This window comes from Poecile atricapillus, chromosome 14 (assembly GCF_030490865.1).
Source record: "Poecile atricapillus isolate bPoeAtr1 chromosome 14, bPoeAtr1.hap1, whole genome shotgun sequence".
Taxonomy (NCBI): Eukaryota; Metazoa; Chordata; class Aves; order Passeriformes; family Paridae; genus Poecile; species Poecile atricapillus.
In genome coordinates, this window is record NC_081262.1 from 13,322,628 (window position 1) to 13,337,817 (window position 15,190).

Consider the following 15,190-nt stretch of genomic DNA (forward strand, 5'->3'; position numbering starts at 1 on the left):
TTAGAAGCAAGGAAAAGTAATCCTCTTAAAGGAAAAATAGAAGCAATGATCTCTTTGGGGAATGTGAATATTCATGATGGTGGTACAGGTCTCATTTATCATCTCTTCCACAGGGTATGTGGTAGCAAATGAGAAGGAGACAAAGTGTAAGTGCATGGTAAAGTAGAAATTACTACTTATTAATCTCTGCTTTTGCATACTATGAGAGAGGTACACTCCTGTGCTGAAATGGCTTTGTAGCTTTAAATATTTATTTCTGTCCAGGTGTGTTTCTTAGGCACTTGTTCTGTCTGCCTCAAGGGGTTTAAATCTGTGAGCACCATCTGTTGTTGTTCAGCATGGACACGTTTGGGTAAAGACAAACCCAATATTTGTGATATTTGTGGATGGGGTGTCCTGGGTGGAGGCAGCAGCTCACGCTACTCAATCTCTGTCTGAACAGAATGTGCCCATTTCCCTCGTGCTGCTGCTGCTAGTCCTCATCAAGCTGAGAGAATAATCTACTAAACCCAAATCCTAAACAAACAAAACCCAGGTTTTAACCCAGTTTGTGCATTTAAAAAACAGGGAAAAGGGGATGTCCCCTCTTCTTCAAAAGTCTTCTGAGTCTTGTACATTTGGACAAAGAGACTGGGCTTTAAGTTTTTCTTAATTCTGTAGTCTCTGTCTTCAAGTGAGCTGTTAATTGAGCCCTTCTAATGTACAGGACATCAAGAGTAGTAAATGCACACCTTGAAAATACCTGGACTCTATACCAGGAGTGCTCATTTGCTGCCCAGAAGAGCAGATACATGGGGATAATCTGCTGTGAGCTGCCTCTCAGCCATTCCTCCCACACTGTTTCTGTGGCCATCATCTTCCAGGAGGAGCTGGAGCCACAGCCCCTCTCTGAGCTCTTCCCCACAGAGACTGGTGATAAATGAAGTGGGGACTGGGACTTCTGTGAGCCATGTAGCAACAAGACGTTTCACTCTTCCCTTCAGTAATTTCCTTTGCCAGCTTAATCACAAAAACTTTTCGAACCAGCTTGCCTAGGACATAATGATAAATTGTGGTGGAGGTTTAATGTTTATTATAATTTAATGTTTCATTCAAAATTAAGCAGCACACTCCTTGGTCCTTGGTAGTCCCTGGGTAAATGGTCATATCTTACACCCCCACGTTTTCTAGCGACAGCCACGCTCTGTCTCCCAGGTCAGCTGCCCTCCTGCTCTGTTTCCAGGTCCCCCTCCTCTCTAAATGTGCTTATCCAAAATTTCACAGTGTTCAAAATCTACTCCCTTTGGGCCCACACATGCTCCTTGTTGTGCCTGGTGTTTGTTTTAGTTCCAAAGTGGCCGTGTCTGAGCTGTCAGTGCACACCCAGACAGGGGTGAGAACAGTCAGCTCAGACTCCTCACCATCAAGGCATCTCAAGCAAGCGATTTAATGAAGTTGAGATCTGAATCACACCCTGAGGTGTCATTCCATGTTTACTACAGAAAGAGCCTGGGGTCACCGTGCTGCTAATTTGGTTCTGCGTTTAAAGTCAAATGAGATGAGACAAGGCTTTGAGTCTCAGGTTTAGCCTTAGGAAATATCAACCCCTCTTGCCTGGAGAGAGGTGGGCAGGGAAGTGCCTTCTGCTTCTGGTGCCTCATTAGCTGTGTGTTTTTCTTGCCACTCTTTGGCTCTTCCAGCAATATTTTAAATTTTTTTTTTCTTTGGTGCTAACTCCACAGTGTGTATCCATCAGAAACGCGTAAACAAAAGCATTCACGGCTTTAACAGAAAAATAATAAAACTATTGTCTGGCTCTCCATATGTTCCTCAATCTTCCTGCAGAAACAGAAATCCAGGACATATTTATTGTTCTGGCTTGGAGCCAGAGCCTGTATTTACTTTTGTGAGTGGCTGAGGAGTTGCGGTTTTTAAATAACTCTGAGCCTTCAGTGGCAAAATACATCACAGGCAGGAATTACTGAGTTTTTAATTTAAACATTTGAGTGCCCTCATGGCTTTCTGCTCTGGCCTGAGCTGTGGAAGGGTCACCCTCAGCCTTCCTGAGGAGGGGGGCAGATGGAATGGGTAAAAACTGGCCCTCCTTGCTTTTCATTCACTCCAAAATCCTCCTTCTCCTTAGGAACCAGGATGATAAGGAGCAAAAATCATGCTTAAGTATAATGCTGAAGAGCTTTTATCTCTTAAAACACATCAGCATTTAAGGGTTGCAGCAGAATTTAGTGTTCTCACTTCACCATGCAGCTCCCACTTGCAGCCAATGGGTACAAATGAAATGTTTTTCCACAAATTTCCTTTATGTGTAGAAATTACACATTTTAATTGAGCTGCTGTTTTATTTTTGCTTTTGAAATGTTTTATGTTGTATTTCCATGGGGTTTCTGTAGGCATTTTCACTACATTTTCTGGTTGGGTGCTTCCAAAAATCCTTATTATAGGGAGGAAGGATTCTACCCATGACAGGATAAGCCTGAATCCGTGAGTAAATCAAGCTGTTCTGTAGCCTAAGAATACATATGGTAATTTTGATTAGTCGCTCTGTGTGGATAGTGTCAATGTCTTCTGCTTCCTTGAGTATGAAAAATTCCATGTTAAATCATATCTCCCATGTGTTTTACTGTTTATACGTATCACTGCTGTCACATTGTAGGGACATCATTGTAAGAAGGGAGAAAAAGTGAGAGAGGAAATTTATTGACCGACTTTCTCAGTCAAAAACAGGATGAAAATTGGCTTTTATCCACTTTTAGCGACATGTCCATTAGCTGTTCCAAGCATCAGCCTTGGGACTTTCAGCATAATTTTTTTCCCCCCCGAACAGGATGAAACTGAGAAGAATTCCGTGATGTCTTTCATTTATTTAATTGTACAATAGCTGCCGGTGGTTTTATATCCATCATCACACGGGGCCGATGTCGCCCGCCTTTAACTGCCTGTAAGACTGGAGCTGAATGAAACGTAGATTAATTTTTCTGTGCTGGTTTATTTTATTTTTTCCCCCCTTCTCTTTCCCTTTTCCTCCACAGTGAGCTGCCTCACTCCCCTCAGAACCTCGTGGCCACCCTGAACTCCTCCTACAGCCGCAGCGTGATGCTCTCCTGGGTGCGCCCCTTCGACGGCAACAGCCCCGTGCTCTACTACGTGGTGGAGCTCTCTGAGAACAGTAAGTCAAATACTTCTCAGCCTGATGGTGTTTTTAATTATTCCTTCACACTCACCTCTCCCCAGAGCTGCTGACAAAATGCTGCTGCAGTTGGCTAAACGGGAGCCAGCCTGCACAAAGGGGTTTTACGTTCAGGTGTTTGCACACTGGAAGAGTGCAATGACAAAGAGGAGGGATGGAGGGATTATTTTACAGGAAAGGCTTGGTTGCATCTCTAGTGTTGCCAGCCAGACTTGAGGCACAACAGCTCATTTCTCAGTAAAACAGCAGTGGTCAGTTTGTTCCTTCCCATGGCTTTTTCTCCGGTTTTGTGGATTTCTTGGTGCATTCGGAGCCCCAGATTTCACCTAAAAGATTCAGGGAGGGTGATAATTCAAGGAACTGATGGTCTGTTAAAGGAAAAGCTTGGATGTCAAGAGGAACTGCTGTCTTACCTCTCTGTGGGCTCATATATTTTCTCTGCTTTCTCTATCATTTTACACCCTTCCTTTAGGCAGGTGGTGGAGGATGCTTGAGTGCAATCCAAATATCTGACTTCCTGGGTTCCAAACCTGGGCATTGGGAATTGCCACTTCCCAGTTTTATCATGCTGTGCACCAGGTCCTCCGTGGCTCTCAGTCTGCAAGGTTATTCAGGGACATTGCTAATGCCTCTTTAGGAGTTGATGGAAAGATGAGGTTATATGGAAATCGGTCACCTTGGCAATACTTTCTAATCTCTATCACCCTAGGAGCTGGAAATCCAAGCTGAACAATTGATTCTTGATGAAAAAATTAAGAGCATCACTTTTTGTGACATGTGGAAATTAGTCACTGCATAACTGAATGTGAAACAGTTCTGATTTCTGATTATCTGGAGAGCAGCAGTTTGTTTTGCCACACAGAGAGCTTGAAGGGAAACTTGAGCTTCAGATCACATACAAGCCTTTTGCTTTGCAGGCTGGAGTGAATAACTTCTCAGATGTGGAGGTCCCAGAACCGATGGTCTTGACAACTGTTCAGCAAAGTGCAGGTTTCTAATCCTAGCAGAAATCCAAAGTCATGCCCAGGACTGCTGTCCTTAAAATAGTTATTTTCAAGCAAAGACTCCTGATCTTTTTGAAACAAATAAATAAGAAAATCCACGATCCTGCACTCATCCTCTGCCTTCTTATCACCACTTTCCTTTCTATTTTCACTCTTCTTTCCTTCCCTCCCGTAACTACAGCCCAGTATCTGTCTGTTTTACTTCTTTTCCTTCTTTCACTCAAGGATGTTACCCTTGTGCTCCTTGTTTCCCTGTGGCTTTGTTGATGACAAGTTAGTGAAGTCCCAGTCTGGGAATGTGATGCAAAGGTCTCGAGCTGTATTCACACAGAGGTGCCAGAACATGTGCCAGTGGGTCCTGCAGTGGGCTGCATCGACTGAGACAAGTCCCTAAAAGAGGGAGGCAGTGCCAGGAGGATCATGGAATTGTTTCAGTTGGAAGGAACCTTAAAGATCATCTCGTTCCATCATCTTTCTTGTGTCATGGAGGAGTTTGGAAGGTCTTCAAGTCCTTTCTACCAAGGGTGCTTTGCAGTTGTGTAGGAATGGGGTAGATGTGCCATCATTTTAGAATTAATTCACTGAAATTTGTTGAAGGCTCAGCCAAAATAAACAGTAGTTCTTAGGAAAGCATGCACACAGTCCCTGAGAGCACCACAGAGTCCTGTGAACCTCTGTAATTTCACAGGTAATTTTGGCTGATGTCTTTGAAATCTGCCACTGAAAGGGTCTCATTGTCCCAAAGCACAGGTCTGTGTCTTGCCACAGCTCAAAGCTGCAAAAGCCAAAGACAGGCCAGGTTTGTTGTGAACTGAGCATCTTAACTCCCAGATGTATCCCAGGTCTTGCTGTCCTTTACATTTTTGTCTTTATTTACTTTGTGTTTGTGTGCAATGTGTAAATGATTGCCCACAGAAGTAGAAGAGGGAAGAATCTGATGTTCCACTGTTGCTGTGTTCTGTTATTCCTCATATACAGAATAGAACAGCAATGTCAGCAGTGGCTTTGGTTTGGAACACTGACTGTAATGTCTGCACACTGTCCCTGGCTTGTTTTGGTTTCTGTTTTCCTGAAGTGTTTGTTTTTCAGTGTTATTTCGATCTCAGCGATGTGTGGTTAATATTTAGCTTCTCCAGTCCTCCTGCTCCTCTGGAAACCATCACCTTCCCTTTGTTCCCAGCCATCCCAAGCACTGTTCGTGCACAAAGCTGGCATTTGATGTTGTGTAGGCATAGCTTGGTCTGATATGACTGTGCAGAAACTCTCTTTGCTTTTCTAAGACAATTTCTGTTTGGGTTTTGTGCTGCAGAAGGAGCGACTGTCAGGGAAACAGGGAACACGCTCCACGAGCTCTGTCACCGTCACAGCAGATCAATGTGCCTCCCATCCCAATCCCCCTTCACTTCCACACGTGAAGGAGGGACACCAGAATTATGTGTGGTTTATTTTCCAGTTAGCAAAGCTGCACAGGTTTTGTTCTTAGTTCTGTGGAGTTTGAATGTTTGGAGTTTGAGTGTTTTGGGTACAGGTGCTGAAATGTGGCCTTGTTTCATTGCTGTGTTTGAGCTGTTTTGTTTAGGATAACTCTCACAGCTTTGGGATCCACGGCAGGTTTTGAAGCACGTACCATAAATGAATACACAACAGTGTCTGTTGCAGAGAAATAGCTGAAGAAGGTTCAAAATAACGAGTATAAATTTCAGGGGTTTAATTACCAGCTGCATTAGAGGGAGGCGTGTCACTCCACCTGGCATGGATTAGAACTCCTTTTCATTAATATCAATTCGGTAAAGAGATACAAACCCCTTATTTTAATTAGAGAGGAAAAAACAGCAGCAGATCGTGCACATAAATTGCTGGGAATATGAACGACTCTAGCCACCTAATTTTTAAAATTAATGTATTTGGCATAATGCAATAATTCTCAAAATACAAGTATTCACAGTAGACTGTGTCTGTGGGTGACTTGAAACATATGGCCTTAAACATTTGGGGGCAAATTTATAATCTAATTTGAAAAACACAGTTCCAAGGAAACACAGTCATTAAGTATTCCTGCCCACACAGAGCCAAGAATGTGAACCTTGATTTGAAATAGGATTTTCAAATAAATAGTACCATGCATTGCTGTCATTTGCACTAATATAATTTTGGATGTTTCATGACCTGTTTAGCCCCATTGAGATTTTCCTCGGAATTCCAATGAAGTGTCTTCATGGAGTTAGGAGGGGATATGCTTATTTTATTCCAAAAGGGTTTAGACTGAAGGAATTAATAAAAAAAATATTCTGAATAGTCTTTTAACTGAAGAAATGAATTAAGACTTACAGAATTCTGCTGATGACAATTAAGATAAAAACTCATTTTTGTTTTATTGTATTCTGGGATATCTGTGCTGTGTGAGGTAATGATATAACTCAGATTCATCACGTTGTGCCAGTGAGGAGATAATAAAAGTTCCTATGGAAAGCATCTTTACATGCTTGATTAAAACCTATGCATTGTCATCCTGAATTTAGTAGGGAATAGTCAAATGGCAAATATTGAACTCATTGATAAATCTTTGCAAAAATCAAAATAAAACTGTATTGTCATTATGATCGTGACTCAGATCTAGATCATTTCAAAAGATACTTTTTTTGAGACCACTGCTAGACCTTGTATAGATAGGTCCTACCAACAAAGGGTGCACCATTTAGCATTTTTTTGCAATATCATATTGCTACAAAGGTTTGAAAGATTAATTCAGTGAATTCCAGCAGTAGAGCAGATTCCTACACTGCCATCTATGCAAAACCCACTGGAGAAGGAGAGAGATGGAAATGTGTTCCAAACCTGCAAAAAACAGCTTTCTGCAGCAGATCTGATCAGTAATACCAAATTAGAAATGATTTTTGGGGAAATTGCAATTAATGCATGAACTGTACGGTAGCAGGGAAATGGGGAAGAAAAGCCTCTTGGCACATAGCCAGAGTTATTGAGCGCATCACAAGCACATCCAGAAATTCATGACAGGAAAAAAAAAGTAATTTCTAAAACCCCAAAATGACATTGTGCACCAGAGAACAGCCTGTGAGATTCTTCATTTCCAATAAATTAACTTGGAGAGGCAATCAGAGTTAATTCAGAATGCCCAGTATTTGTAAGACAACAGACAGCTCAACATGGAAGTTGTTCAGACAGTGGCAATTACGGGGAAAGAGCAGCAGAGCCCAGAGTATGTTCTGGGCAGCTTAAGTTAAATGAAGGATTAGCAGAGTCTGTTTTGTCTAACAGAGGCTTTTTTAATAGTTTGACCTGGCAAGTCTTTTGTCACCATGGAGTTTCTCCAGGCTTCCTGGGACAGGTGAGTGACAGCTATCCCTGGAGGACAGGAGAGGTGGTGTTGAAAATTTTATGGCGTGTTTCCCATGTCAGAATTGCTCTTCTCCACAGTGAAAAGAGCTTCTGCACAATCCTGGGGTTGGCTGTGTGTGTCTAAAGAGGGAGATCCGGTTTTTTTGGAGTGTTTTGTTTATTGATTGTCAAAAAAAAAGACTTGACATTTAAATTTTAAAGATACTCTGCACACTCAGTGTATCCAGAGCTCCAGGAGTGAGCGAATGGTCCCCGAACCGCCCTCCTCTCTGAATCAGAGTGCCCAGGAGATGAATAGGCTTCGTTTATATTAGTTTCCAGTTTAATCTCTCTTCCTGCCAGATCTTTTATCTTCCACCAGGAGAGGAAAAAGAATTAATAAAGTATTCTACAGATGCAGCATATAAACAGAGCAAAGCCCCAAGGTGCTGAGGAGATTAATAGGGCCTGTTGTTGAATCAAACTGCTCACTACATTGAGCTGCTTGGGTTAAGCACTCTCAGGTGGTGTTTACACTGGCAGTAAACAAATGAAATGCTCTAGGAAACGGACCACTGCCCAAGTAGCTCATACAGGGGTATTTCACTCCCCTCTTGGTGTCTGCTCTTCTGTTTTCCTCAGGAAGTTCCTTCAGGCAGTGCACCGGGTCAGCCGTTCCTTACCTCCAGCTTCCCTTGATTTGTTGCTGTGCACTCTGGCCTTGACAAGGCTGTTTGGGAAGTCTCAAGGGAAACCTGTGAAAATTCAGAAGGAGCTAGGGTGCAAAAAGCTCCTAAGCAACGCTTTCCTAGATGGCACAGGTGTGCTTCCTCTAAGGGCTCTCTAAAAGAAATCCAATGTTCAGCTAAGATAAATTGGCATCGAGATCTTGCAGCCAAAGTGGCTGTTGGTAAATCAACAATTGGCAAGGACAGACCTTGACTGCTGTGCAAATGTCCCTCCCCAGCATTCCCAGTATTCTGCTGCGTCAGGTTTCCTGTTAAAAAAGGCTTCGTTCTGGCAAGGGCCTTACTGGAATAAATACATTTGGAGTAATTTGAAGATGCAGTGTTTATAGCCCAACTGGCATCACACCCTAGAGGACTAAACTTGCTAAGGAATCTGCCAGAAAAGCACAAAATGAGTGGCTTCTGTCTTGGTGTGAAGTTTAGCAGCCTTCCACGTTTGGGACATCTCATCTTCATTTTCAGGCAGACGTTGAGGTGACCTGCCAGGAACCATGATGCACTTCTGATGAGCAGCATGCACAGATAACGTTGCCAAAATCTACAGCAAGCTCCTCAGCAATTTCCAGAAGTGTTAGTAATTTTGAGCAGGGAGCATGAAAACAGCTGGTATTATTTAAAAACTGAACAAATCTTCAAATTGGCTGATTCCATTGCTGTACTGTTGCAACACAGACCAAATGTCACCTCTCGTGACTATTTCAGTCGTGGCTTCAGGAGGAATACGTGACACCAGGCTATGGAGAGAAGAAATCAGAATATTTGATTTTCAACATGTTTCATTTCTGACCTCTTTGAGAACTTGTAAATGTAATTTGGGCATCAGAGGAGCTCGGTATGGCAAGAATGCAAACTGACAGTGAGGGATTTAGAGTGCTGCCAGGGCTCCTTCTACCAGGGAATCTTCCTAGGACAATTAGATTCCATGCCGAATGCTATCACTAGGGGGAAAAAAAAAATTGCAGACACACAGAATCAGCAGCAGAAGCTTTCTCAGGTCTTGCAGCAAAGGACTGATTTGGCAGAGAGAGTCACGCTTCTACACCTGCTTGCAAGCTGGGTAGGAAGATATTCCAAACTGACTGTGAATTTCATTAGAATCCTTCCACCAGAGCCACTCATGGGTGTGGTGGTGTGATGGCCTGCCAAACAGATGGGTTGTGAAATACACAGCCCATCTGTCTTTATCATGCTTGTTTCCTCTTTTATTAAAATGTTAATGAATATAGTTTTTATTTATTATGCCATGACATGTGCAGCATCACTTTCCAGTAGACAAATGTGCAATCTGCATAACCGTGTGGGCTGACAGGAAGGTTTCTTCTGCTGAAAAGAAACTTCTTCCCAAAGTTCCTCTGAGGGAAGCAAGCACAAAGAGCTCTGAGCAGTCAGAGGCATTTTCTCACTTCTGCAGGGCTTTTGACAGGCACTTTCATCTTCTTTCTTTTTTTCCCATGCTAATTTTCCCAACAGATTCTCCCTGGAAGGTTCACCTGTCAAACCTTGACCCAAAGATGACCGGTGTCACTGTCAGTGGCCTCACTCCAGCCAGGACCTACCAGTTCAGGGTGTGTGCAGTCAACCAGGTGGGCAAGGGCCGCTACAGCACTGAGACCAGCAGGTAATGACAGTCAGTATCTGTGTGCTAAAGGGACAGCGAGCTGGGCAGGGAGAAAATGCTGCTTGTGAATGAAAGAATAAAATAATCTTTCGCACAATGATTGGGAGATGAAGAAGTTACCATTTCCCAGGCCTCTGGAGAGTGCTCTGCAGCTGGCAGGACTTGGGAATGATGGCATTTGGGGGATGCAGGAGATCAGCACATCGTTGGAGAGGTGTCCTCATACTCCAGAGTATCAGTTGAGCAGAATCTTGCAAATCATATTTTGCTCTTGTGCTAAGCCCCAGCAGTTAGCCCGGGCAGGAGCACAGCTCTCACCCTGTCATGGCAATGTCACTTCTGGAATTTACCCAGACGTGACAGAGAAGGATGGCTTCATCATATTCAGTTTCAAATGCATCCCCCTTCTTCTATGAACCAAAGCTTGCTGCTAGCTTGAATTGCAGAACAGCTGAACTCTAAATGGCTTTTTCAAAATGTAAGAGTTTGATATGAAAAATATTGAAAGAGCTGAAAGAAACAATTTGGAAGGAGTCACAGACACTGGACCTGAGCTCTTACTCATTCAGGCTTGTAATCTTTTTAAAGAGTTGTAGCAGCCTGGGTGATTCCAAGAGAATAGGGTTACCTCAGCTGTCTGTCTTGTTGCTTGCTTAACTGATTTCCTATTATGTTGATTTGTTGTAACTATTTCATGCATGTCTTCAGCAGTTTGATCAGCATTATATTTCTTCCTAGTCATCAGACTGTGATAAAAGAAAGTGGTTCACTTGGAGGGGATACAGGAAATAGACTGTTATTTATGATTTCTTTCAACACCCATGTCCATCACATTCTTTTGTACTTAGGTTGATGCTACCTGAGGAGCCCCCCAGTGCCCCCCCTAAAAACATCGTGGCCAGTGGGAGAACCAATCAATCCATCATGGTCCAGTGGCAGCCTCCTCCTGAGAGTGAGCACAACGGGGTTCTGCATGGCTACATCCTAAGGTGAGTCCTTTCTTACCCTGGAGGGTCCAGAGATAGGTCCAGATGTGCACAAGGGAGTTCAAATGGTGTGGCTTAAGAGTGAAATAAAAGCTGTCTCTAATTGAGTTAAAGATATTAGTTACTGTTTGCAAATGCACAGGCTGCCCTGGTTTGTTAAATGTGAGGAAACAACTCTTCAAGGGGTCACAAGGGTGCAGCCACTTAAATTCTGGCCTGTCCTAGAGAGTCTGGGGGCTCCATCAGCTGCTCTGAAGGATCAGCTCCCAGAGGAGACTCCCAACATCCTTTTATTCCATTTTCAAAGGGAAGTGAAGCACCAGGTAATGCAAGTGTTCACGTGGGAGGCTGGTACAGTGCAGCCTATGCAGATGTATATTTGCTTATTACAAGCTCAGCTCCCTGCTCAAAAGGTTAATTAAATTTACCAAAGACACAACAGGGCTCCTGCCTATGGAGGAGCAGCAAAAGAATCAATAAACTTCAGTTCTGTGCCAAACAAAATGGAGAGAGGGAATGACAGGTCAGATGCTTTGTGGCAGACCTTGCTTTGATTCTCAAAATCAGCCAATTGAGTAAGATCCTGTCAGTATTTATTGATGAGAAACACATTCAGGCAGGTAACTGGGAATCCTGCACACATCCAGTCAGGCTGCTTACACAGGATTCATTGTGCTGGAAAGGGTGTTGCCACACAAGAGACTTTGCAGAGCATTTCCCTGAGGTGATTTTTTGGGACTTAGTATTCACTCCTACCCAATTCCACTACAGATTGCTGCTCATTTGGCATCCTCCACACCCTGCAGTGCTAGCAGCCAGCTAGGGCCACACCTCTAGTGAGTGAGACATTATCTAATTTAGAGTTTTTGTGGGAAACTCACAGCCCCTGAAATATTTCCAAGTGATGGTTACAGCCTCCTGTGGGCAGGCTGCTGCCATTTTTAATACAGTGTCCTCCAGAACTGTAAAAGAGAACAAAATGCTGCAGTTTAAATGCCAACATCCTGTTCATGCTGTGCTCCTACTTTCACTGGCATGGATGGAAAGGCTTTTGTCATGTTAAGAGTGTTGGTGAGCTCCCAAAATAGCTCTGGGAAGTTCCCTCTGTCTGCAGGCAGAGCTGAGTCTGTTTCTCTCCCTGTCACCTGCACAGAGCCCCTTGGCAGAGGTGAGCCCCCTGTGCAAGTGCTTTTGGTGCAAGGTTTTAGGGCTGGGCTCAGTTTAAAATGTTTTTTCAGCCATCAGTGGGGAAAGGTGTTTTAAATTCTTCCTGCAGAAGGACCCTGAGTCCTGGGTTCCCATTTGCACAGGGTGCAAATGTCATTTATGCAATTCTTCCCTTCAAACTGGTCTCCTCAGTGGTAGGATTAATTCCTTAGGTATTCCCAGGGAATCTTTCCCAGACTCAGCATGAAGTCCTTTAAAAAAGCAATCCCATAGGCTCTAACTTCTGGCAATCTGTGCTGTTTTCTCCATATAGCATTTCCAATAAGGTTTAACTTTGGTACTTTCTACAGTATTTATCTGCATAATTGATCTCTGACCTTGCTGTAACATCTCTTTCCATTTTAATAATGCTCGTATTCATTATGCTCAATCTGTGAACACTTTTGGTGTCTTCCTGCTTTGTCTTGACAGCAGAGCAGAGAAACCATTTATTCAACAGGAATTTAAGATTATCACATAAAAGCACAACTGTCCCAGGTAATAAACCAAGCTGTTCTTCCAAGCTGAATTGTGTGGCCACAGCAATATGCACTGAAGAACAGTGTTCCTGCACTGATTTCTGCAGAATCAGGGTACAGCAGAATGAAAAGCACCAGCCATCCCAGAGACCCAAAGCTCAAGACATGCAAGATGTTAAATTGATGGAACACCTGATCTTTAAAAGTGAAGGTGCACTGCACAAGTCATGTGGAGTATCCATCAAAGTCCATGGTGAGAAAAATCATGAAGACATGACATTTGTGAACTGGCCTCCTTCCTCTGCCTTTTTTCTCACTGCCAGTATTGCATGTAGGGGTCTGCCATGCTAACAGCATAACAGATTAAATCACAGGAGCACTTACAGCTTGTCTGCTGGGCAGGAGACAGAACATTGCTGCACTAAGAACTGACTTTGCCATGGAGCACACACCCTGCACAGGAGGTGAGAGAGGAAGGGAGAGCACGACTCAAAACACAGCTGAGGGCTGCTATTTCTCCATTTCCATTTATATTTTGTAAATGGAATCACACCAGTGTAGCATTACAAATATTAAGTGTGCTAAAGGATGGTCAGGTGAGCAGCAGAAAATAGAGGTCTTGTCAGTGATTAAGAACTGATCTCATTATAGGAAGACTTTAGAACAAAAATCTCTGGCTGAGCACATGAAGTTGTCTAGTCATAAACATTGCACCATTTTTGCTTAGATGAGTTTAAAATGTCTCTGTAAGATGTCAATGAAATTGTTCTGTGTCAATAAACTTTAGGTGGTTGCAGTGAAGCAAAGGATGGGTAAGAGTGTATAAAAGTTGTGCAGTGAATAAAAATACAAATCTTTCCATATTGGTCTTTTTCATGGAGCAATGCCTTGTGTCCCTTATTTGGCCTCTGTTTTTTTGGGTTTTTTGTGAATTAGCATATTGTGAGCATCCACTGTAGTGCTTTCCTAAAGGAAGGAAAACAAATAGTATTATTCACATTCTCAGATTTGCAAGGTTTGTTTGTTTCCTATAATTTAATTCTTCTCTGTTGGCCTGAAGAGACACATCAAAGAGGCTCTGTTTTCTGGAATACAGTTTTTACGTGGGAAAATATATTTGGTGTTTCAGCTTCTCATGTCTCAGCAGAAAGAGTTTCAGGATGTTTATCACCCACCTGTGTTAGACACAGCCCTTCTCCTGGAATTCCAGTGCTCACCCAACCATTCAGTCTCAGTTGTATTCAATCCTTATTTTAATCATTCTGTGAAGTAAATTCTGGTGGAAGCCAGGGCTGGGATTCCAGGAGGTCAGAGCCCTCTGAGCTCTTCAGATTTCAGAAGTGGAGGGGAAAAAAAAAAAAAAAATTTCTCAGGCTGATTTACAGCAGCACTCTGATAAAAATCACATCTGGGCTATTTTTTGTACTAAATCACAGCTTTTACTAGACAAGCCACATTTAAAAAGCTGTAATTTTTCTGCAACCATAAAACAGGATAAAATACTCGTTTTGTTTAGCCCTGAGCCTGTAATCTCAGTGAGATCAGATTATAAATACTGCAGCAGTCAAACATGATATGGTCTTATCAGGAATTGCTATGTTCCTCCTGATTATTTTTCATTATTCTTGGTAAAATTCTGCTGTAAAACTTTGCATATTGCCTCTTCACAAAGGAAGCTATTTTGCCAGTCAGGATATTTTCTCTAATTGATACCATCTAATTAACCAGCTAATTTTTCTCCCCATATGGCAGGTATCGCCTGGCCGGCCTCCCAGGAGAGTACCAGTATAAGAACATCACCAGTGCAGAAATCAACTACTGCTTGGTGAAAGACCTGATCATTTGGACCCAGTATGAAATCCAGGTGGCATCTTACAATGGAGCTGGGCTGGGAGCCTTCAGCAGGCCTGTGACAGAGTACACACTGCAGGGAGGTGAGCAAATCCCACCAGCATCTCCTTTATCATCACACAGCTTCCGTAGGGCACGGCTGCCTGCCTGTCACACCTTAGAACCTGGGAAATCAATGGTCACTTCAGTCAAATTTGATAGACAGCTCAGAGCAGGAAGCAGCTGAAAATTTCAAATGCCTGAGCAAAGCAGAGTCTCTGCTCTATCTCTGGTGTAGAAAAAGCTGGGAGTGAAGTCAAAAATTATCTGTTTTGTTGACCCTCGTGATGACGTGTTGCCACACTTGCAGGTCAGAGTCAGCTGCAGCAGAAGTAATAAATAGAAATGCTGATGAGAGCTGGGGTCCTGGGGAATGGATTTATGGGACCTGTGACAGGCAGGGGCTGAGGTTACCCTGCCAGGAGAGTTAGAGAAAATATGGCAGGGAATTGGTTTTATCATGGCCAAGGCATGCAAGATGCTGCATATGCAATGTGGGAAACACTGGAGACAGAGTGAAGCAGCTGCATTGGTTCTGATAATCACAGAATAACTTGTTTTAAAAATATGGAATAAATTGTAAGGAAAGTATAAGGAGAGAAATACAGCCTGTGGAGAAAACGTTCTGAGGCATTTCAGGAATGCTGCAGATACTTGGAAAGGGGAAGATAAAAAGATCCTTAAAGCCCTGATTTTTATGCTACAGCTCCTCCACACTTTTCTAAGTGCTTTAAGAAG

General features: G+C 43.0%; 1 protein-coding gene across 3 annotated transcripts in view; it reads left to right on the forward strand.

Annotated features, from left to right (window-relative positions):
- Positions 1-15,190, forward strand: part of SDK1 (sidekick cell adhesion molecule 1) — a 384,634-nt gene that overhangs the window by 255,995 nt on the left and 113,449 nt on the right. For all 3 annotated transcript variants that reach the window (XM_058850018.1, XM_058850019.1, XM_058850017.1), the window contains 4 exons: positions 3,027-3,163; positions 9,744-9,891; positions 10,740-10,880; positions 14,315-14,496. In XM_058850018.1, the coding sequence (XP_058706001.1) occupies positions 3,027-3,163; positions 9,744-9,891; positions 10,740-10,880; positions 14,315-14,496 (608 nt within the window). The remainder of the gene's footprint in view (positions 1-3,026; positions 3,164-9,743; positions 9,892-10,739; positions 10,881-14,314; positions 14,497-15,190) is intronic.